General features: G+C 44.7%; 1 protein-coding gene across 4 annotated transcripts in view; it reads left to right on the top strand.

The window, feature by feature from the left end:
- Window positions 1–25,093, top strand: part of CABLES1 (Cdk5 and Abl enzyme substrate 1) — a 106,669-nt gene that overhangs the window by 57,717 nt on the left and 23,859 nt on the right. For 3 of the 4 annotated variants that reach the window (XM_073679159.1, XM_073679160.1, XM_073679157.1), the window contains exons 2-4: window positions 9,764–9,835; window positions 11,655–11,747; window positions 15,311–15,388. In XM_073679159.1, coding sequence (XP_073535260.1) covers window positions 9,764–9,835; window positions 11,655–11,747; window positions 15,311–15,388 — 243 coding nt within the window. The remainder of the gene's footprint in view (window positions 1–9,763; window positions 9,836–11,654; window positions 11,748–15,310; window positions 15,389–25,093) is intronic. The other variant, XM_073679158.1, reaches the window with a different exon arrangement.

Consider the following 25,093-nt stretch of genomic DNA (forward strand, 5'->3'; position numbering starts at 1 on the left):
CTGCAGGAGACGACTGGAGCTGCACCAATAACAGAAGAAGATGGCGGGTAGTAAGTACTTTTTACAGGCAGGAAACTTACCTTAGTGATACCACTCCGATAGTGAAATAAAAACTTTAAGATGTGAAATTGTTCTGTGTCTACATAACATCCTGTATCTCTAGTTGAGATCCAGACTGAGCCTAGAAAGGTGAAACTCATTGCTCTTTAAGGGTATGTGAACACAGGTTTATTTTTTTTTTATTGTTTCCGAAGCTTTTTTGTGATATTTGGGACTGCAGTTTTTTTTTTGTTTTTTTTTAGCAGTTTCCCAGTATATTTGGGTCATGTTGTTACGCTCATTTTCCAGACGCTGGCAAAATGCTCAAAAAGATGCCATTGACTTGTATTGTAAAGCATAGAGCGTTTTCAAAGGAAAATGCCTGAAGCATGGCAAGGTCACTTCTGTTATCTGCTTGGCTTCTTTGGAAACCAGAAGAGGTTAAAAGAAGTTCAAAAGACAGAATGTATGAACAGCAAGTTGTTCTTACATGTACAGTGCTCAGCATAAATGAGTACAGTACACCCCCTTTTGATAAGTAAGATTTTAATCAATATCTCACTGGACACAAGAACAACTTCCAAAATGTTGACAAAACTAAGTTTCGTAGAACATTCTTTTACCCATAACATGAAAATAAGGTTAATAATATAAATTTCATTACAAAAGCTTTAGTTTAACTCAAAATAGTTAAAGCAAAATAAATACATCCCATATCAAAAACTTCTACATCTAGTATTTTGTATGACCTCCATGATTTTTATGGACAGCACCCAGTCTTCTAGGCATAGAATGAAGTTGATGACATATTGCAACATCTAACTTTTTCCATATTTCAAGAACGACCTCTTTTACAGCATGGATGCTGGATGGAGGGTGATGCTCAACTTGTCTCTTCAGAATTCCCCATAGGTGTTCTGTTTGATTCAGATCAGGAGACATACTTGGCCTCTGAATCACATTGACCCTGTTCTTCAAAAATGCAAGAGATGTGTGTTTTGGATCATTATCATGTCGAAAAAGTACAAGTCTACCAAGGTCATAGAATGATGGTGACATCTTCTCTTTCAATATAGAGCAATACATATGTGAATTCATGATACCATCAATGAAATATAGATCCCCGGCACCAGCAGCTCTCATGTAGAATCACATAAGGACACTGCTACCACCATGTTTCACTGTAGGCACCATGCATATAGAAAAATTATTTTAGAAAGCTGCACATTTTCATTCCTTTTAGCATTTATCTAGAGATTTTTCAGGCATGTTATGGAGCAGAAAAAATGTCGTTCACATCCCCTGGTTGAAGTGTAATTCTCTTGCAGAATGCAGGAAACATGTATTTATTTATTACATGAAATTATTATTTATTTTATATTATTAAAACAGTCTTCTATTATTAAAACAGTCTCTTGAGGAGACGCTAGTCTCCGCAAGAGAAATTCTATCAGTGCAATGTATAGGATGCGGTGAATCCGTATGGTTCAGTGAACACATGTGAATTCACCTGCGTGCAGCGCTTTGGACACAGCATAAAGTATGGTTCAAAGTGCTGCCAATACTGACCATGTTCACATACCCTTATAGCATGTGTGCTGGTGGGGTTTGTGTGGCAGGGCTGCTTTTTTGACCTAGTCAAGCCCTGGTCAAGACCATAGAGAATTTTCCATTTTGGACTCTTCAACTCTGCTTTTCCCGTTTGACCTTGTCTTTCAATGCATTACCTGAATAACCAGGGCATTGAGCCAAAATTAGTTTGTTTTCTTCTGTGATGACACAAAATAAATATTTTACAAACTTTGTGAAGTTGTTCAACTCGGTCATTTACCCTTATCAGGACAAGCGCTAAATATAGTGCATACACACAAATATGTCCAGTTTATTTATATATAGGAAATATGCTATTTGTGTCTTGTTTTCCTGTGTACTATCCCCAGGGAAATGTAAACAGTGATAAGTTCTCAATGATAAGGAGACATTTGCTATCTTGGCTGTATTTGGTGGAGAAGAGTAGTTTCTGTTTTCGAAAAACATTGCTGATTGAGAAAAAAAATGTAACTAATTTCTGCCCTTGTTTTGTATTTTGTTTGACAGTAGGAACTTTTCATCATATCTCTTAGACCAAGAATAGTGTTGTGGAGCTGCGTCCTATACCCAGCACATTTCACGTTATAATTAACAATCAATCCTAAGATTTATATAACAGCTGTTTTCAGAATTCTAGTGGTGGACCGGTATAATGCGAAGTTAGAAAGTTAGCATGTTAGACATGTGTTTTCTTTTTTTAACATGTAAAGCGTTTCTATAAACGTTAGTAAATAGAAGGCTGCAAATAACTAAAAAAGAAAAGCTACCATACAGCCCTTTTACTTTACTTCCACACTGCAATGATATCATTGTGATGTAGATTTAAAAAAGAACAATTTCTATACTTAGTTCAAAGGGATATTCCTATCTTGTGCATTTACAACATATCCACAGAATTTGCAATGTCAGTAGCGTTCTTGGCAATTTTCATCATTCTGATAGAAGTGAACATACAGAGCGAGGACAGGGGACAAGCCCTGTTTCCCAAATGGATGCAGTTCCTAGAGTTGGCTTCTGCATCTATCAAGCATTATAATTATTAGATCTGTAGTGCATTTATAGGGACAAAGTGGCTGATTGATTAGGGTGCTAACCCCTTTATAAGTCACAACATTTTAGTGCAACACGTAAGTTGCTTAAAAATATGTTGACTTTTGCCAATTTCACATCAGTTTTGGGCAGCTATGACAATATGGGTGCAGCATGAGCCGCTACGCATGCCTGTTAAAGGGGTATACCCATGAACAAAGTTCATTTAATTAATTGATTTTGAAATAGAACTAAGCTTTATGATTAGATGTGTTAATAAAATGTTCCTGTGCTGAAATAATCTTATAAATATGCCCCTGCTGTGTACTGTGTAATGGCTGTGTCTGACCGTACAGAGACATGGTCTGATCATACCCCATCTCCTGGGCAGAGGAGGAAGGAAAATAGAGTATACAGACATTACAGCATGGGATCACAGCTGATTATTTTTCTCTGAAGTAAAACATTGTTTTAAAACCGGCTTTGAAATGTTTTACCTCACAAAATGAATCAGCTGCGATCCCCTGCTGTAATGTCTGTATACTCTTTTGCTTCCTTCCCTGCCCAGGAGCTGTGGTATGATCAGACCATGTTCCTGCACGGTCAGACACTGCCATTACACAGTACACAGCAGGGGCACATTTATAAGATTATCTCAGCACAGGAAAAAAATTTTAGAACATCCAATTGTGGAAATTATTATTAATCCAAGATCTATTGATTAAAATGTACCTTTAAATTCATGAAAAGTTACGGCAGTAAGAAATGTTCTCTAGTCCGTGACTGGATGAACATTTCTGCTAGAGGCGCACAGCACTTGTAAAATGCGCTTAATTTATTAAGTGGCATGCACCTCTTAATGAAGTAGACACATCCATAGGCGGATTATAATGAGGGCAATCCGGGCTACCGCCCGGGGCCTCGGGCCTCCACGGGGCCCGGGGCTCCGGGGTGTCTATGGCCAGATTGCCCTCATTATATGTGCGGCGCTGCGGCACATACTGGCCGACAGTGGCGGGGGGGCCCCCGGACCACTCCCCCAGCAGCGGCGCACGGACGCTGCTTCTTCTCCGGCCGGGCCAGCACTGCAGCTGTTAACTTCCTTGTGTGCTGGCCCGGCCGCGTCACTGCTAGGAGACACGGCCCTGTGCGCGTCCTTGTCTCCTAGCTGTGACGTCATGCAGTGCACGCCCGGCCTGCAGTGCTGCACCGGAGAGAAGCTGGACGACTGGAGCCCAGCCGGGGGATGGTGTGTCTGTGTTTGAGAGTGTGTGTGTGAGAGTGTGTGTGTGTATGAGAGAGTGTGTGTCTGTGAGAGAGTGTGTATGTGTGATTGAGTGAGTGTGTGTGTGCAGGCAGATATCATTGTGTGATGTCTGTTTATATGTATTTTTGTGTTTCAAATGTGTTTATGCGTGTATGTATATGTCTGTATATGTTTGTCTGTGCGTGACTGCGTGCGGTCTCCCGCTGTCTCTGGGGGGGCGTCGTGCGGCCTCCCGCTGTGTATAATGGCTCTGTGCGGCCTCCTGCTGTCTATAGATGGATACGTGCGGCCTCCCGCTGTGTATAGATGGCGCTGTGCGGCTTCCCGCTGTGTATAGATGGCGCTGTGCGGCCTCCCTCTGTGTATAGATGGCGCTGTGCGGCCTCCCGCTGTGTATAGATGGCGCTGTGCGGCCTCCCGCTGTGTATAGATGGCGCTGTGCGGCCTCCCGCTGTGTATAGATCGCGCTGTGCGGCCTCCCGCTGTGTATAGATGGCGTTGTGCGGCCTCCCGCTGTGTATAGATGGCGTTGTGCGGCCTCCCGCTGTGTACAGATGGCGCTGTGCGGCCTCCCGCTGTGTATAGATGGCGCTGTGCGGCCTCCCGCTGTGTATAGATGGCTACGTGCGGCCTCCCGCTGTGTATAGATGGAGCTGTGCGGCCTCCCGCTGTGTGTAGATGGCTACGTGCGGCCTCCCGCTGTGTGTAGATGGCTACGTGCGGCCTCCCGCTTTGTATAGATGGCGCCGCGCGGCCTCCCGCTGTGTATAGATGGCGCCGTGTGGCCTCTCGCTGTGTATAGATGGCGCCGTGCGGCCTCCCGCTGTGTATAGATGGCGCCGTGCGGCCTACGTGTGCTCAATATTGAGTCATAAAATTAATGTAAGGCTATGTGCCCACGATGCAGAAATGCTCCGGATTTTTTTTGAGCGTTTCTGCATCTCCCTGGCAGAAAAAACGCATACGGATTTTACATGCGTTTTTCCTGCCAGGGACAAGCGGAAGTGAAGCGTTCTTCACATGCATTTCTGCATGCGGGTTATCAAGCGCTTTTTCAAGAGATTTTAGCATCACTTGGAAAGTGCTTGACAACTTGGTCACACTATATAAATCCATGCAACCGGCATGGATTTATATAGTGTGACCGTAAAAGAATGGTAAAAAATAAATATATAATTACCTTCTGATGGTCTGCCAACGTCAGCGGTCGTGTGACCCGTCACATGACTAAATGACGTCGCGGCAGGTCCTTTTCAGACCATCGCGAGCTGCCGGCAAGCCAGGACGCATCGGATAAAGACACCGGGGGCCATCAGAAGGTAAGTATGATATTTATTTTTTATTTTATTCTTTTTTTTACAGGTACTATGGTACCCGGGTCTGGAGGAGAGCCTCCTCTCCTCCAGACTCGGGTACCATCCGCACATTGAAACACATGGATTCTACATGTACAGATGCAGTGATGCGGATTCCATGCGTTCCAATGCAAGTCAATGGCGGCGAAAACGCCGCGCTTCCACAAAATAATTGGTAATGCTGCGGATTTTTCCACAATGATAATCCGCAGCGGAAATTTCCACATGCGGATTATCATTGGGGAACATGGCAGACCTTCTACCAAGTGTTTTTTAAGCGTTTCTGCAGCGGAGTTGCTTAAAAAACGCATAGTGGGCACACAGCCTAAAAAAATTATTATAATTAATATTGTGCCAAATTAATTTCACGTGAACTATCACATGATCTATCACAGGGGATCATGTGACATATGATACATCAGGTGTAAGTGTGTGTGTGTGTGTGTGTGTGTGTGCCGTGCCTTCTAAACTGCCCAGGGCCTACTCTTAATCCACCCCTGGACACATCCTACTCCTTAATGAATCCGGGACGAAGTTTGCACTATGTAGTTACTTACTTGTCTTACTTCATGCCAGAAAGTTTGGTTCACAGTGTTGTAGTTTTTTGGGGGGGGGTTTTGAGGCCATGTTACAATAAATGTTGTGCGAAGAATGCAAGAAGCTTTTTTAGGGCAAATTAATCCTGAATTCTGGTACATCTAACTTAGTTAAGCGTTCCCAATGTTTTAAGAAGATGTTCCAGTATTATTTTATGGATGTTACAATTATCTGCTATTATTACCTGGGTGTACGGCATCTCTCTATGTAATGCATGGACCATTCAAGTGCTCCAGAGAAAAAGCCTGAGGTTTCCTACTACCCCTATGTGGCTCAATCAGGGGGTTCCTAAGCTGGAGACCCCACCTTACAACAATTTATTTGTGTGCAGAGACTTCATTCTCCTACAGGAGTTGGTAAGACAACAGAAAACCTTAAGAATTTTATTTATTTTTTTGCGTTCACAATTTATAGAGCAGCACGGTGGGTTGCACTGTTGCTTTGGGGTCCTGGGTTCAAATCTCACCAAGGACAAACATAACAACATGTTTGCATGGGTTTCCTCCAGGTACTCGGGTTTCCTCCCACAGTGAAGACATACTGATATGACTAAACACAATAAACAATAGAGATTTGGATACATTTTTGCAAGATCAGTTTTTAAAGGAACCACAAACCGAATGTAAATTTTTAAAAGCGCATCTCATATCAATCGTATGTATAAAATGTGAGATAAAGCAGTGATTGTTGAGGTACACATATTTCTGAACTTACTGTCAGAAATCCTATTTAGTACCATGACAATCTGCTTTTGCTCAGCCTGAAATGGCTGATTACTGAAAATAATAGACTGTATTTGACTACAAAGGAAATGGATATAATGGAGGCTTTAGGTTTAGTGTCCCTTTAAATGGAAGTCACCTTATGTAACCGTGTTTCCACATCTATTGCTAATATTACATCAGACTTTTGGCCCTCCTATTGTGCTTTATGTAGGATGAGCTGGAGCTTTACCGTGAAAAGGTTACAGGCATCGCTTGAATGAAAAAAAACATGCTGGCAACCGTAGTGTTAAATCCAGCCATTGACAGTCTCTTAATTGTCACCAGTGTACATAGTCATCTGAAAGCATGTGTTGACAGGACTGTATGAGTGGGAGCAAAATAAAGACTTGTATTAGGAGGACTGGCCGTTTGTCAAGTTTTGTCTGGATCAGACCTGTCTCCTGCTTCACTTCACAAGAGCAACTCCAAACAAATTTGTCTTCACCTTCTCATTTAACAGAGGAAAAAGTAATAAGTATGGTACTCCCACATAATAAAGGTCTTACAAATTCATCACCGTGCTGCCGAAATAAAGCAGATGACTGCTTATAATATATCATCATACTGTTCTTTGTAGTCAGACCACTAAGCAAGCATAAAAATGATAATAAAATGATTGGAGAATTGAATTAAAAATGGATTTTATATAGTAAATGGTTCATATGGTTTGTGGAAAGATGCACAGAACACTTAATAATCTAGTATCTGATGTCTTGGAGTATTTGTAATGTTGGTATAAGGCCTAGTGCCCACGATGCAGAAATGCTGCTCATTTTTTCTGCATCTCCCTGGCAGGAAAAACGCATGCGGATTGTACATGCGGATTTTACATGCGTTTTTCCTGCCAGGTAGAAGCGTTTGTCAAGCGTTTTTCACATGCATTTCCCCATGCAGGTTGTCAAGCGCTTTCCAAGCGATTTTAGCAACCGGCATGGATTTATATAGTGTGACCAAGTAATAGTTAAAAAAAGAATAAAAATGGTAAAAAATAAAAAAAAAAACATTATACTCACCTTCTGATGGCCTGTGGTCTTCTGTCCGGTGCGTCCTGGCTCGCGATCACGTGACCTGTCACATGACCAAATGACGTCATGGAAGGTCCTTTTACACCATCGCGAGCCGCCGGGGAGCCAGGACGCATTGGAGAGAAGACCGCGGGCCATCAGAAGGTAAGTATAATGTTTATTTTTTATTTTAATTTTTTATTTTTAACAGGTACTATGGTCTCCTCTTCTCCAGACCCGGGTACCATCCGCATATTGAATCGCTTAATATCCGCATGTGCACATGTAGTCATGCGGATATTAAGCGATTCAATGCAAGTCAATGGCGGCAATTACGCCGCATTTCCGCAAAAATAATGGACATGCTGCAGATTTTTCCGCAATGATAATCCGCAGCGGAAATTTCCGCAGCATGTGCACAGCACATGCGGATTATCATTGGGGACCATGGGGCACGTATTACCAAGCGTTTTTTAAGCGTTTTCGCTGCGGAAATTCCGCGGCAAAAACGCTTGAAAAACGCATAGTGGGCATGCAGCCTTAGACTTCAGGTTGAAAGGGGTTTTCCCACAAGCAAAGTTGATTTTTTTTTTTTATTTTTTTTTTTTAAACATCATTTTTATTTGAGTTTCCATGACACACATACGTAACATACAGTACATCAAGTCTGGTACATAGAGAGGTAAGAGTGCCTGTACGCAGACTGGGTCTATAGCAATTCTATTCACATATTTGATTGGTATAACAGATATAACAAACATCAAAATGAATTAGTTGACAGTATGTCTTATATCTCATTGAAGCCATCATGGATAATTAATGCATTTATATCTATGCCAAAAATCCTGGCCCATTGATTGTTCTCCTCATCATTCTCTTCTTCATATTAAGCTAAACGAAGTGGACCTAAGTTATTTTTGAGATCTTCTAGTATATACCATGCTGTAGATGTAAAGGATTCTACCATTTTCCTTTTGTCCAGCAAAGTTGATTTTAATCAATAGATTTTGGAATAATAATAATTTCCACAATTGAATGTGTTAAATAAAATGTTCCTGTGCTGAGATAATCTTATAAATGTGCCCCTGCTGTGTACTGTGTAATGGCTGTGTCTGACCGTACAGGAACATGGTCTGATCATACCACAGCTCCTGGGCAGGGGAGGAAGCAAAGGAGTATACAGATATTACCGCAGGGGATCGCAGCTGATTCTTTCTTTGTTGAAAAACAGGCAGAGAAATGTTTTACCTCACTGAAAGAATCAGCTGCGATCCCCTGCTGTTCTGTCTGTATACTCTTTTCCTTCCTCCCCTGCCCAGGAGCTGTGGTATGATCAGACCATGTTCCTGTACGGTCAGACACAGCCATTACACAGTACACAGCAGGGGCACATTTATAAGATTATCTCAGCACAGGAACATTTTATTTAACACATTCAATTGTGGAAATTATTATTATTCGAAGATCTATTAATTAAAAAGTACTTTGTTGGTGGGAAAACCCCTGTAAGGATTTCCTTTAGATGTTTAAAGGGAACCTATCGCAATGAACAAGCAGTCTGATCCACCAGCATCATGGTAAAGACCAGTAGGAGCTAAGCAGATTGAATATAATACAATTTATACTGAATCTTTTCCCATTAAACTATTTATCATTTTAATTCTTGCTCATTTTTGGCTGAGGCTCAGTCGGCGGTCCTGACCAGTGACTGGAAGCGATCATTCATTGATTAGGACTGCCCACTGGACTTCAGAATGGGTAGGGGTTTATGTGAGTGAAATACAATTTATACTGAATCTTTTCCCAGTAAACTATATATCAGTCTGCTCAGCTCCTCCTGCTCTGTAACAACCTGCTAGAATATTGGACAGCATTTTTATGATGACTGGTTTCCTTTAATGTAACCTGTGAGAATTCATTGGAATTGTCAGCATTCAAGTGGACTGAATACTTTTCATGTATGATCAGTGGTCTATAATGTTGAAAAAAAAGAGTTGGACACTGCTTTGTTACACTGGGTATCATTATCTTCCTTATTGTTTTTTTAACATTAATATTTCGCTCGTCATTGCTTTTTATTATTCTTTTTAACAATATATTGCATTGTTTTCTCTGTAGGCGACGTCTGATCTCTCAGCGGTCTTCACTGGAAACACTTGAAGACATTGAAGAAAATGCTCCTTTACGGAGGTATATTTCCTATTATTTCTAACTCTCATTTGTGATTTTTGGTATTTATTTGGTGCATCTCAATTGTAGAGGTCATTCAGTGGAAAATGTGACAAACTTCTCCATCTATACTGGGGATGTACATCAACTTTCTTTCATTACACAGGCTTCTTACCAGTAGGCTTTGGGTTTTAGCTGCACAGTAAAGGTTTTCTTTTTTTTAAAGAGAAGTTCCCAAATCTCCAGTTTCTCTGAGATTCCTTTGACTCATTGTATTCCTAGGATATGCAGCCTCTGTTATTTTATTACAGTTCTTCATTATTATAATTAAATAATAAATTATAATTATTAATAATTATTATAATTCAGAACTTTTAAAAACCATATGCTTGAACGTGTAATTTGGCAGGAAAAAAGAAACTAAAGCTTGCCATACACATGATCGTTCGGCTGACTGCTATCTCTTATGACTCCCCCATACACTGGAACTCGCCATTCAGCCAAGCGTTCCTGTGTTCTCTATGAGCGAGCCTCTGTCAAACTCCTCTGTTTCTACTCCAGGACTAATCATTAATTCTAAAAATGTTCAATTCAAGGGTAAAATCTGTCTTCAGAGAAGAGATTTTCCTATCACTGAGATAAATGACAGTTAGTGCTCATAAAGTTCTATGGAGAACTGTATCTGTGGTTTCAGGAGAACTTGCAATAGAATGCCTGTGTCTGCCTCTAGCTCCTCAAACCCTTCCCCTTCTCCATAGAATGTTCTGAGCACCAACTGTCATCTATCAGTAATGTGAAAGGTGAAAGTCTGTCTTCACTGAACACAGGTTTTACCCTTGAATTGAGAGTGAATGAACAGTCAAGAAGGATCAGTCCAGGAGAATAAATTAAGTAATTTTTCTCTGATTACATATATTACAAAGGTGCTTATTTTCATGTTTAATATGAATTTATGAAACAACAAAACAGTGGTTACTTTTTAAGCTCATATTCCTTTGCACCAACCGATAGATGGACAATCCTTTGTGTCCTGAACACCAGTTGCTATTTTCTTAGCTTAACATATTTAAGACTTTTGGGTTGATAAAGTACGACTGGCGTAGCGCATGCTAGTCTTAATGAGCTCACCATACCGCTGGAGTACAATGCACAGAATACATTAACAGGCACAAGCCATTCAATGAATTCTGTGCATCTTCTAAGAGGGGTGCCACTTGCCAGAAATGCTACTCCAGTCATTCAGGGATTCAAAGCGCAGGCATTTTACACTTATTGGACTGGCAGGCATGCCCCGGCTACTCCACAATTCCGCTTATTTTGGTGTAGCTGCTTCAAACTGGCGTGAAAACACCGGAACTCACAAAATTTTTGCGCAACTCTGCGTTGTGCAAAAATTGAGATTTTTTCAAAGCTTTGATGAAAAAATTCTTTAATGTATAGAGCCCAAAAGGAACTTGTGATCTCAATCATTTTATGTATTCATCTTTCCATTCAAATTCATGGCCAGCTATACATAATGGAACCCAGGGGGGAATATTTAGCAGGGACTTTTGGATCATGGACTTTTATTTTATATAAAAACAACTTTTACTTTTATGTATTATTAAATGTGTTTTCTATTGTGTAGCCCTTACAGTGAATACAAGGAAAATCCTTCACCATTAGTGAAAATATTACAATGTTGAAGAATTCTAATTGTTCCCTCCTGTCCCGAGTGGCTTTATGCTGTCTGTGAAATGTGACTAGACTGCAGCCACTTGTATGATTTTTTTCCTTCCTGTCTTTGTTTGGAGACGGCATGTAAGATCTCACTTCAGACTTTAATGGACTTATTTTTCAGATGTCGGACTCTGTCCGGTTCACCCAGACCAAAGAACTTTAAAAAGGTTCATTTTATTAAGAACATGAGACAGCACGACACGAGGAGTGGCAGGTAACTCCACAAGCACACATTTCCTCTGTTTGTAATCTGAAGAACCAGGTAGTTTGTGTTATTCTTTATTGAGTCTCATTGTTTTCTAGTCTGTTAAAGCTGATGAAAGCCAAAGTTCCCAGCGGAATAACAAGATGCATAGAAGATTCTTGTAAAACAGTCATTAGATTTGAATGCAACATAAGGTCGGGGCTAGTAAAGCTAGAAGAATGGGCACTCTCCACTTGGCAATTAAAAGTTTCTTTAATTACGGTTCCATAAATAACAGGGAATTCTGAGACAAAATTGGCTAACAGCCGTTTCGCATGAGAGTCACGCTTCCTCTGAGCCTTAAGGTGACCTATGGCGCAAGACAGCATTTCTCAAACAAAAGCAGTTGTGAAACTTATCTGCGACTTTCTGCAAGTTACATGCTAGTAGCCGTCGCATCCTGCTGGCATTGAAGTCTACGGCAAGTGAGTGGCAAGAGACTTGCAACAAATGAGAGAAAATCAAACACATTTGGAAATGTTTGCGCCTCTGTGTCGCAACACCATAGGAGTTGTGATGTTGTGAGGATACATTGCGATCTTGATGTTACAATGTGACACATGTCCCGGTATAGCGCCAGTGTTAAGCACACCAAAGGTGATGAATGCACTATAAACTCCATAACTCAATACCTACAAATATACAGATGACAGCATGATAATGTATCTTCTAAAATTTAGTCTCGCAATGGTTCAAGTCTCATCAAATAAACATTTAATGCTATCAAATCCACTCCTGTTTAATCCCTTCTTGACATCAGCTGTACTGGTACCGCGCAAGTCAGGAGTGGGTGTATGGAGTGGGCTCTTGGGGTGAGACAACCTCATACCCAGCAGATAACGGGTGTGACACCCGGGTGTGAGCCAGGATCTGCCTCTAACAGTCGCAGCATGGGGGCATCATTCTATGCGGTTGTCAGCTGCTGTGAGATGATCGCAGGGTGTCGATGGGTTGCTATGATAGCCGGGGGCCTATGGATGCTGTATAGAAATCCAGCTTATGGCTGGCCTTTAAAAGGATTGTGATCTTTGCTATATAAAGCAATACTTGGTATTGCTGTATATAGCACAAGTGACCAAACAATTGCAGGTTGAAGTCCCAGTGGGGACTAACAAATGCTGTAAAAGGTAAAAAAAAAAAAGTTTTAAACATATGAAAAAAAATAAAAGAACATAAAAGTGAGAATCAAACAAACCTCCTTTTCCCCACATTAAAAATAAAGATATTAAAAATATGATAATGAAAAATAAAAAAAAACATACACATATCACCACATCCATAAAAGTCCAATCTATCAAAATATAAAATTAATGAACCCCCTTGGTAAACACTATAAAGAGAAAAGAAATTCATAACACCAAAATAGTGTTTTGGGGTTTTTTTGGTCACGGCAGAAAAAAAATGTAAGAAACTATCAAAATGTCATGTTTATCTCAAAATGGTATCAATAAAAAATGTTGTCCCACCCCACAAAACTTAAGCCCTTGCACAGCTCTGTCAACCAAAAAATGAAAACGTTACGGTTTTTGGAAAATGGCGACACAATAAAAGAAATTTTTATACAAATTTATGATTTTTTTTCACCACTAAAATAGTAAAAAACTAGACCAGTTTGGTATGGCTGTAATTGTACAGGTGAGGAGAATCATAATGCCAGGTCGTTTTTACCAACTTTTTGATTTCTTTGTGAATGCAAACAGTCAGGAGAGAAGAGAGGTCCTGTTTAATATTCAGCAACTCGAGTGAGGTGCTTGCAATTTCCTTTATTTGGAGAGATAATTGGTTTTCTGCTGACAGAGACACCTGTTTCCCCTGGACGCAGCGAAAAGACAGAGGGCTTCAAGGGGAAAAGCCAGTGCAGACAAACAGTGGGGTATTTGGTCACAGCAAGAAGTCAGATCACATCATGTAAGCGTGTGCTGAACAAATCCCAAAGCCAAGAACTTTAACCTGTCATTATATAAGACCTTTAGCAAAACTGTTTAATGGAAAAACTGACCTTGTTGCCTATTTATTTATTTTCCGCACGTATATAGCTCCATTAATTCCACAGCGCTTTACAGATATTGTCAGCACTGTCCCCATTGGGGCACACAATCTAAATTTCCTGTCAGTAAGTCTTTGGAGTGTGGGAGGAAACCGGAGAACCCGGAGGAAACCCACGCAAACACAGGGAGAACATACAAACTCCTTGCAGATGTTGTCCTTGGTGGGATTTGAACCCAGGACCCCAGTGCTGCAAGGCTGCAGTCTGCTGCCTATAGAAACCACTTGTGACCTCTTTTTCCAAAACTGTGCTTGTGAAGCTGCAGACCAGTGCTGGACAATTTTCCAAGAGCAGGTAGCCATGTGTGAATAGGAATTTACTATTGGTGCATAGCTTTTTAGGTTGCTTTACATAGAGGTCTTTGAAAAGTAAGTACTTTGTGGCCACTGAAAATGTCTAACAGGCTGTTACATTCTACAGTATTTAGTCCACGTATGCACATAGCATGCACAGTATGTCTATGTTATCATTCTTAGGCAGTTGTAATTCCAGTTTGTCACTTTGCCAGTCTGTACACATTGCGTGACCACTGCAGTCAATCAGTGTTGTGCTTCTGCTGTATATTGCTGAGTCCAGTGATTGGCTGCAGTGGTCACATGAGGTTTACAAACATCACCACTGCAGCGGGATAAAGACTCGTATGGAGGACCTAAAAAGTAGCGCTGAAACGGCAGGTAATAAATGCATGGTTATAGCTTTGATTAGTTTTTTTTTAATACAATTGGTGGCTGTGGGCTAATTGTGATATGTAAAAAACAAACAAACAAACCTTTTAAGGTCTGGTCACATTTATACTGTGCTCGATGATGAGCACTGCATCAGGGTTACTGTCTAAATTCCTGAAAAAGGGGATAAATCTTGAGCCACTTTGGACTCCTAGCCTCCATTTCAGCTTTGTCCATCTTGTGTAAGTAGCAACAAAAGCATTGTCTGCTACAGTCTTGTGGCCACCTAAAAAGTCAGACACCACTGAAATGGAGGCCGGTTGGTGTCCAAAGTGACTCCCGCTGCCTAATTATAGTGAATGGCTCTGTTGAGGGTTCCTTCTGAATCCCATTTTTACGAATATAGATGAAAACCAAGATGCAGTGCTCAGAGAGGAGGATCAGTGTGAAGCTAGCCTGATATATAAATGCAATAGAGCAGGAAACATGGAGTTGTGATTTTCTTGTGTCTGTTTATGATACGTGGAATTCTTACAGCCTTGGACATGGAGTCGTTTTAGTTTCTAGATCCACAATATCATTTTTGGTGTAAGGGCCAGAGAAATAAACAAAATGTCCAAGGTCACAAGTTGCTGATGATGGGATTCCAGCAATGTTATTGTTCTACAGTCAGCACCCTGAACCACAAACCTACCCCTTCTCCGTGCCCAGAGTAAACTGCTATTGTCCGAGCACACAGTGCAGCATTGTAGTGGTGCTCGATCACTGCCATTGACCTCTTCTGCTTTTTGATTTACATTATTGTTCTCTTGATTTCATAGGATCGTTCTGTTAAGTGGAAGAAGATCCTTTTGCAGCATATTTTCTGTGCTGCCGTATCGAGACTGTACACATGTTGGGTAGGTACTTCTATACTTGACTATTACTCATTAAGCATTAATTAAAGGGGTTTTCCACCTTTTTGGGAACATTTTTATTACTTAAATGCATGTACTTCTGGCTAAAAGTTATTATTTTGTGATTGGGCTCTATTAAAAATGTTGCACTGTTTGCTTTCTATAGCCTTTGTTGCATCGTCTTTTTCTGGCTGCAGAATGAGGTAACTGAGAATTCGTCAGTCAACCCGCTATGTTTATGTGACTAGGAGTTTCTTACTCTTTTTATTTGTGTTTAATTCAGCTCCTCTCAGCTGATTTATGACCACAGACCACATCAAAGTTGAATGTGTAGTAAAACAATGATCCTGTAAAATCAAAACTGCAACATTTTAATGGAACCCAATGCAAATATGATTTTTAGCCCTAAATAAATGCATTTAGTTATAAGCAAGAAAAAATTAAATTAAAGTGTCCCCAAAGTTAGACAGCCTCTTTAGAATGATACAGTATAAATAAATCATGTTTCATACATATTAAGATACATTATCTTAAGGCTTCCTAAGATTAAGAACTCTTTAAGGTATTGTTTGTGTCGGCTCTTTAGTCCAATTGTGTCAAGAGAGTTATATTTCTGGAGAAGCCAAAAAGCAATGTTGCACCAAGTTTATTCATTCATTGGTTGAGACCCTCCTAAGGGGCCGGGGACATCTTTAGCGCCCATTCCTCACTGTATGACAAGCCAGAATCTCCTCTTGCAGTATCTTTTGTGTATTAGGTAGTATATTCAAAATGGTGCTCAGACGGTGGGAGCTGCTGATCCATTCATTGAATCCTTGTGGTTTATATTGTTAATAATTCATATGAAAGCTAGTACTACAATAGTTATATTTTTCCAAATTCTATATAAGAATCCCTTTCTATGCAGCCTTTTAAAGAGTACCTACCCGTCTAATAAAAAAAATTAAATAATTTCTTTAATTTCCATTGGGTCACAGATCGGTAGGGGTCCAGGATCTAAGACCACCATTGATTGATCAAAAAAATGCTCCTAAGTGTGCTGTTCAGCAGGCAAAAGCACTGAGCTCCGGCACAAGCATGCACACAGTGATGACAGCTTCAATAGGAAGTCTATGTGCCATACACTGCTCTGTGCTCCGATCCTATGAGCCGTACACTGCTCTGTGCTCCGATCCTATGAGCCGTACACTGCTCTATGCTCCGATACTATGAGCCGTACACTGCTGTGTGCTCTGATGCTATGAGCTGTACACTGCTCTGTGCCGTACACTGCTGTGTGCTCTGATGCTATGAGCCGTACACTGCTCTATGCTCCGATGCTATGAGCCGTACACTGCTCTGTGCTCTGATGCTATGAGCTGTACACTGCTCTGTGCCATACACTGCTGTGTGCTCTGATGCTATGAGCTGTACACTGCTCTGTGCCGTACACTGCTGTGTGCTCTGATGCTATGAGCCGTACACTGCTGTGTGCTCTGATGCTATGAGCCGTACACTGCTCTGTGTTCTGATGCTATGGGCCGTACACTGCTCTGTGCTCTGATGCTATGAGCCGTACACTGCTCTGTGCTCTGATGCTATGGGCCGTACACTGCTGTGTGCTCTCATGCTATAAGCCGTACACTGCTGTGTGCTCTGATGCTATGAGCTGTACACTGCTCTGTGCCATACACTGCTCTGTGCTATGATGCTATGAGCTGTATACTGCTCTGTGCTCTGATGCTATGAGCTGTACACTGCTCTGTGCTCTGATACTATGAGCCGTATACTGCTCTGTGCTCTGATGCTATGAGCCGTACACTGCTCTGATGCTATGGGCCGTACACTGCTGTGTGCTCTGATGCTATGAGCCGTAAACTGCTCTGTGCTCTGATGCTATGGGCCGTACACTGCTCTGTGCTCTGATGCTATGAGCCGTACACTGCTGTGTGCTCTGATGCTATGAGCTGTACACTGCTCTGTGCCATACACTGCTCTGTGCTATGATGCTATGAGCTGTATACTGCTCTGTGCTCTGATGCTATGAGCTGTACACTGCTCTGTGCTCTGATACTATGAGCCGTATACTGCTCTGTGCTCTGATGCTATGAGCCGTACACTGCTCTGTGCTCTGATGCTATGAGCCGTACACTGCTTTGTGCTCTGATGCTATGAGCCGTACACTGCTCTGTGCTCTGATGCTATGAGCCGTACACTGCTCTGTGCTCTGATGCTATGAGCCGTACACTGCTCTGTGCTCTGATGCTATGAGCCGTACACTGCTCTGTGCTCTGATGCTATGAGCCGTACACTGCTCTGTGCTTTGATGCTATGAGCCGTACACTGCTCTGTGCTCTGATGCTATGAGCCGTGCACTGCTCTGTGCTCTGATGTTATAAGCCGTGCACTGCTCTGTGCTCTGATGCTATGAGCCATGCACTGCTCTGTGCTCTGATGCTATGAGCCGTGCACTGCTCTGTGCTCTGATGCTATGAGCCGTGCACTGCTCTGTGCTCTGATGCTATGAGCCGTGCACTGCTCTGTGCTCTGATGCTATGAGCCGTGCACTGCTCTGTGCTCTGATGCTATGAGCCGTGCACTGCTCTGTGCTCTGATGCTATGAGCCGTACACTCCTCTGTGCTCTGATGCTATGAGCCGTACACTGCTCTGTGCTCTGATGCTATGAGCCGTACACTGCTCTGTGCTCTGATGCTATGAGCCGTACACTGCTCTGTGCTCTGATGCTATGAGCCGTACACTGCTCTGTGCTCTGATGCTATGAGCCGTACACTGCTCTGTGCTCTGATGCTATGAGACGTACACTGCTCTGGGCTCTTATGCTATGAGACGTACACTGCTCTGGGCTCTGATGCTATGAGCTGTACACTGCTCTGTGCTCTGATGCTATGAGCAGTACACTGCTATGTGCTCTGATGCTATGAGCCGTACACTGCGGTGTGCTCTGATGCTATGAGCCGTACACTGCTCTGTGCCATACACTGCTCTGTGCTATGATGCTATGAGCCGTACACTGCTCTGTGCCATACACTGCTCTGGGCTCTGATGCTATGAGCCGTACACTGCTCTGTGCTCTGATGCTATGAGCCGTACACTGCTCTGTGCCATACACTGCTCTGGGCTCTGATGCTATGAGCCGTACACTGCTCTGTGCTCTGATGCTATGAGCCGTACACTGCTCTGTGCCATACACTGCTCTGGGCTCTGATGCTATGAGCCGTACACTGCTCTGTGCTATGATGCTATGAGCCGAACACTGCTCTGTGCCATACACTGCTCTGGGCTCTGATGCTATGAGCCGTACACTGCTCTGTGCTCTGATGCTATGAGCCGTACACTGCTGTGTGCTCTGATGCTATGAGCCGTACACTGCTGTGTGCTCTGATGCTATGAGCCGTACACTGCTGTGTGCTCTGATGCTATGAGCCGTACACTGCTGTGTGCTCTGATGCTATGAGCCGTACACTGCTGTGTGCTCTGATGCTATGAGCCGTACACTGCTGTGTGCTCTGATGCTATGAGCTGTACACTGCTCTGTGCCATACACTGCTCTGTGCTATGATGCTATGAGCCGTACACTGCTCTGTGCCATACACTGCTCTGGGCTCTGATGCTATGAGCCGTACACTGCTCTGTGCTCTGATGCTATGAGCCGTACACTGCTCTGTGCCATACACTGCTCTGGGCTCTGATGCTATGAGCCGTACACTGCTCTGTGCTCTGATGCTATGAGCCGTACACTGCTCTGTGCTCTGATGCTATGAGCCGTACACTGCTCTGTGCTCTGATGCTATGAGCCGTACACTGCTCTGTGCTCTGATGCTATGAGCCGTACACTGCTCTGTGCTCTGATGCTATGAGCCGTACACTGCTCTGTGCTCTGATGCTATGAGCCGTACACTGCTCTGTGCTCTGATGCTATGAGCCGTACACTGCTGTGTGCTCTGATGCTATGAGCTGTACACTGCTCTGTGCCATACACTGCTCTGTGCTATGATGCTATGAGCTGTATACTGCTCTGTGCTCTGATGCTATGAGCTGTACACTGCTCTGTGCTCTGATACTATGAGCCGTATACTGCTCTGTGCTCTGATGCTATGAGCCGTACACTGCTCTGTGCTCTGATGCTATGGGCCGTACACTGCTGTGTGCTCTGATGCTATGAGCCGTACACTGCTCTGTGCTCTGATGCTATGAGCCGTACACTGCTCTGTGCTCTGATGCTATGGGCCGTACACTGCTCTGTGCTCTGATGCTATGAGCCGTACACTGCTGTGTGCTCTGATGCTATGAGCTGTACACTGCTCTGTGCCATACACTGCTCTGTGCTATGATGCTATGAGCTGTACACTGCTCTGTGCTCTGATACTATGAGCCGTACACTACTCTGTGCTCTGATGCTATGAGCCGTACACTGCTCTGTGCTCTGATGCTATGAGCCGTACACTGCTCTGTGCTCTGATGCTATGAGCCGTACACTGCTCTGTGCTCTGATGCTATGAGCCGTACACTGCTCTGTGCTCTGATGCTATGAGCCGTACACTGCTCTGGGCTCTGATGCTATGAGCCGTACACTGCTCTGGGCTCTGATGCTATGAGCCGTACACTGCTCTGGGCTCTGATGCTATGAGCCGTACACTGCTCTGGGCTCTGATGCTATGAGCCGTACACTGCTCTGGGCTCTGATGCTATGAGCCGTACACTGCTCTGTGCTCTGATGCTATGAGCCGTACACTGCTCTGTGCTCTGATGCTATGAGCCGTACACTGCTCTGTGCTCTGATGCTATGAGCCGTACACTGCTCTGTGCTCTGATGCTATGAGCCGTACACTGCTATGTGCTCTGATGCTATGAGCTGTACACTGCTATGTGCTCTGATGCTATGAGCCGTACACTGCTCTGTGCTCTGATGCTATGAGCCGTACACTGCTATGTGCTCTGATGCTATGAGCTGTACACTGCTAAGTGCTCTGATGCTATGAGCCGTACACTGCTCTGTGCTATGATGCTATGAGCCGTACACTGCTCTGTGCCGTACACTGCTCTGGGCTCTGATGCTATGAGCCGTACACTGCTCTGTGCTCTGATGCTATGAGCCGTACACTGCTCTGTGCCATACACTGCTCTGGGCTCTGATGCTATGAGCCGTACACTGCTCTGTGCTCTGATGCTATGAGCCGTACACTGCTCTGTGCCATACACTGCTCTGGGCTCTGATGCTATGAGCCGTACACTGCTCTGTGCTATGATGCTATGAGCTGTACACTGCTCTGTGCCATACACTGCTCTGGGCTCTGATGCTATGAGCCGTACACTGCTCTGTGCTCTGATGCTATGAGCCGTACACTGCTCTGTGCTCTGATGCTATGAGATGTACACTGCTCTGTGCTCTGATGCTATGAGCCGTACACTGCTGTGTGCTCTGATGCTATGAGCCGTACACTGCTGTGTGCTCTGATGCTATGAGCCGTACAGTGCTGTGTGCTCTGATGCTATGAGCCGTACACTGCTGTGTGTTCTGATGCTATGAGCTGTACACTGCTCTGTGCCATACACTGCTCTGTGCTATGATGCTATGAGCCGTACACTGCTCTGTGCCATACACTGCTCTGGGCTCTGATGCTATGAGCCGTACACTGCTCTGTGCTCTGATGCTATGAGCCGTACACTGCTCTGTGCCATACACTGCTCTGGGCTCTGATGCTATGAGCCGTACACTGCTCTGTGCTCTGATGCTATGAGCCGTACACTGCTCTGTGCTCTGATGCTATGAGCCGTACACTGCTCTGTGCCATACACTGCTCTGGGCTCTGATGCTATGAGCCGTACACTGCTCTGTGCCATACACTGCTCTGGGCTCTGATGCTATGAGCCGTACACTGCTCTGTGCTCTGATGCTATGAGCCGTACACTGCTCTGTGCTCTGATGCTATGAGCCGTACACTGCTATGTGCTCTGATGCTATGAGCCGTACACTGCTATGTGCTCTGATGCTATGAGCCGTACACTGCTATGTGCTCTGATGCTATGAGCCGTACACTGCTCTGTGCTCTGATGCTATGAGCTGTACACTGCTCTGTGCCGTACACTGCTCTGTGCTCTGATGCTATGAGCCGTACACTGCTCTGTGCTCTGATGCTATGAGCCGTACACTGCTCTGTGCTCTGATGCTATGAGCCGTACACTGCTCTGTGCTCTGATGCTATGAGCCGTACACTGCTCTGTGCTCTGATGCTATGAGCCGTACACTGCTCTGTGCTCTGATGCTATGAGCCGTACACTGCTCTGTGCTCTGATGCTATGAGCCGTACACTGCTGTGTGCTCTGATGCTATGGGCCGTACACTGCTCTGTGCTCTGATGCTATGAGCCGTACACTGCGGTGTGCTCTGATGCTATGGGCCGTACACTGCTCTGTGCTCTGATGCTATGAGCCGTACACTGCTGTGTGCTCTGATGCTATGGGCCGTACACTGCTGTGTGCTCTGATGCTATGAGCCGTACACTGCTGTGTGCTCTGATGCTATGAGCCGTACACTGCTTTGTGCTCTGATGCTATGGGCCGTACACTGCTGTGTGCTCTGATGCTATGGGCCGTACACTACTGTGTGCTCTGATGCTATGGGCCGTACACTGCTGTGTGCTCTGATGCTATGGGCCGTACACTGCTGTGTGCTCTGATGCTATGATGAGCCGTACACTGCTCTGTGCTCTGATGCTATGAGCCGTACACTGCTGTGTGCTCTGATGCTATGGGCCGTACACTGCTGTGTGCTCTGATGCTATGGGCCGTACACTGCTGTGTGCTCTGATGCTATGAGCCGTACACTGCTGTGTGCTCTGATGCTATGGGCCGTACACTGCTGTGTGCTCTGATGCTATGAGCCGTACACTGCTGTGTGCTCTGATGCTATGGGCCGTACACTGCTCTGTGCTCTGATGCTATGAGCCGTACACTGCTCTGTGCTCTGATGCTATGAGCCGTACACTGCTCTGTGCTCTGATGCTATGGGCCGTACACTGCTGTGTGCTCTCATGCTATAAGCCGTACACTGCTGTGTGCTCTGATGCTATGAGCTGTACACTGCTCTGTGCTATGATGCTATGAGCTGTATACTGCTCTGTGCTCTGATGCTATGAGCTGTACACTGCTCTGTGCTCTGATACTATGAGCCGTATACTGCTCTGTGCTCTGATGCTATGAGCCGTACACTGCTCTGATGCTATGGGCCGTACACTGCTGTGTGCTCTGATGCTATGAGCCGTAAACTGCTCTGTGCTCTGATGCTATGGGCCGTACACTGCTCTGTGCTCTGATGCTATGAGCTGTACACTGCTCTGTGCCATACACTGCTCTGTGCTATGATGCTATGAGCCGTACACTGCTCTGTGCCATACACTGCTCTGGGCTCTGATGCTATGAGCCGTACACTGCTCTGTGCTCTGATGCTATGAGCCGTACACTGCTGTGTGCTCTGATGCTATGAGCTGTACACTGCTCTGTGCCATACACTGCTCTGTGCTATGATGCTATGAGCTGTATACTGCTCTGTGCTCTGATGCTATGAGCTGTACACTGCTCTGTGCTCTGATACTATGAGCCGTATACTGCTCTGTGCTCTGATGCTATGAGCCGTACACTGCTCTGTGCTCTGATGCTATGAGCCGTACACTGCTTTGTGCTCTGATGCTATGAGCCGTACACTGCTCTGTGCTCTGATGCTATGAGCCGTACACTGCTCTGTGCTCTGATGCTATGAGCCGTACACTGCTCTGTGCTCTGATGCTATGAGCCGTACACTGCTCTGTGCTCTGATGCTATGAGCCGTACACTGCTCTGTGCTTTGATGCTATGAGCCGTACACTGCTCTGTGCTCTGATGCTATGAGCCGTGCACTGCTCTGTGCTCTGATGTTATAAGCCGTGCACTGCTCTGTGCTCTGATGCTATGAGCCATGCACTGCTCTGTGCTCTGATGCTATGAGCCGTGCACTGCTCTGTGCTCTGATGCTATGAGCCGTGCACTGCTCTGTGCTCTGATGCTATGAGCCGTGCACTGCTCTGTGCTCTGATGCTATGAGCCGTGCACTGCTCTGTGCTCTGATGCTATGAGCCGTGCACTGCTCTGTGCTCTGATGCTATGAGCCGTACACTCCTCTGTGCTCTGATGCTATGAGCCGTACACTGCTCTGTGCTCTGATGCTATGAGCCGTACACTGCTCTGTGCTCTGATGCTATGAGCCGTACACTGCTCTGTGCTCTGATGCTATGAGCCGTACACTGCTCTGTGCTCTGATGCTATGAGCCGTACACTGCTCTGTGCTCTGATGCTATGAGCCGTACACTGCTCTGTGCTCTGATGCTATGAGACGTACACTGCTCTGGGCTCTTATGCTATGAGACGTACACTGCTCTGGGCTCTGATGCTATGAGCTGTACACTGCTCTGTGCTCTGATGCTATGAGCAGTACACTGCTATGTGCTCTGATGCTATGAGCCGTACACTGCGGTGTGCTCTGATGCTATGAGCCGTACACTGCTCTGTGCCATACACTGCTCTGTGCTATGATGCTATGAGCCGTACACTGCTCTGTGCCATACACTGCTCTGGGCTCTGATGCTATGAGCCGTACACTGCTCTGTGCTCTGATGCTATGAGCCGTACACTGCTCTGTGCCATACACTGCTCTGGGCTCTGATGCTATGAGCCGTACACTGCTCTGTGCTCTGATGCTATGAGCCGTACACTGCTCTGTGCTCTGATGCTATGAGACGTACACTGCTCTGGGCTCTTATGCTATGAGACGTACACTGCTCTGGGCTCTGATGCTATGAGCTGTACACTGCTCTGTGCTCTGATGCTATGAGCAGTACACTGCTATGTGCTCTGATGCTATGAGCCGTACACTGCGGTGTGCTCTGATGCTATGAGCCGTACACTGCTCTGTGCCATACACTGCTCTGTGCTATGATGCTATGAGCCGTACACTGCTCTATGCCATACACTGCTCTGGGCTCTGATGCTATGAGCCGTACACTGCTCTGTGCTCTGATGCTATGAGCCGTACACTGCTCTGTGCCATACACTTCTCTGGGCTCTGATGCTATGAGCCGTACACTGCTCTGTGCTCTGATGCTATGAGCCGTACACTGCTCTGTGCCATACACTGCTCTGGGCTCTGATGCTATGAGCCGTACACTGCTCTGTGCTATGATGCTATGAGCCGAACACTGCTCTGTGCCATACACTGCTGTGTGCTCTGATGCTATGAGCCGTACACTGCTGTGTGCTCTGATGCTATGAGCCGTACACTGCTGTGTGCTCTGATGCTATGAGCCGTACACTGCTCTGGGCTCTGATGCTATGAGCCGTACACTGCTCTGGGCTCTGATGCTATGAGCCGTACACTGCTCTGGGCTCTGATGCTATGAGCCGTACACTGCTCTGTGCTCTGATGCTATGAGCCGTACACTGCTCTGTGCTCTGATGCTATGAGCCGTACACTGCTCTGTGCCGTACACTGCTCTGGGCTCTGATGCTATGAGCCGTACACTGCTGTGTGCTCTGATGCTATGAGCCGTACACTGCTGTGTGCTCTGATGCTATGAGCTGTACACTGCTGTGTGCTCTGATGCTATGAGCTGTACACTGCTCTGTGCCATACACTGCTCTGTGCTATGATGCTATGAGCCGTACACTGCTCTGTGCCA

The sequence above is a fragment of the Phyllobates terribilis genome, unplaced genomic scaffold, assembly GCF_046119375.1.
Source record: "Phyllobates terribilis strain yellow unplaced genomic scaffold, ASM4611937v1 Scaffold_4__5_contigs__length_816908805, whole genome shotgun sequence".
NCBI lineage: Eukaryota > Metazoa > Chordata > Amphibia > Anura > Dendrobatidae > Phyllobates > Phyllobates terribilis.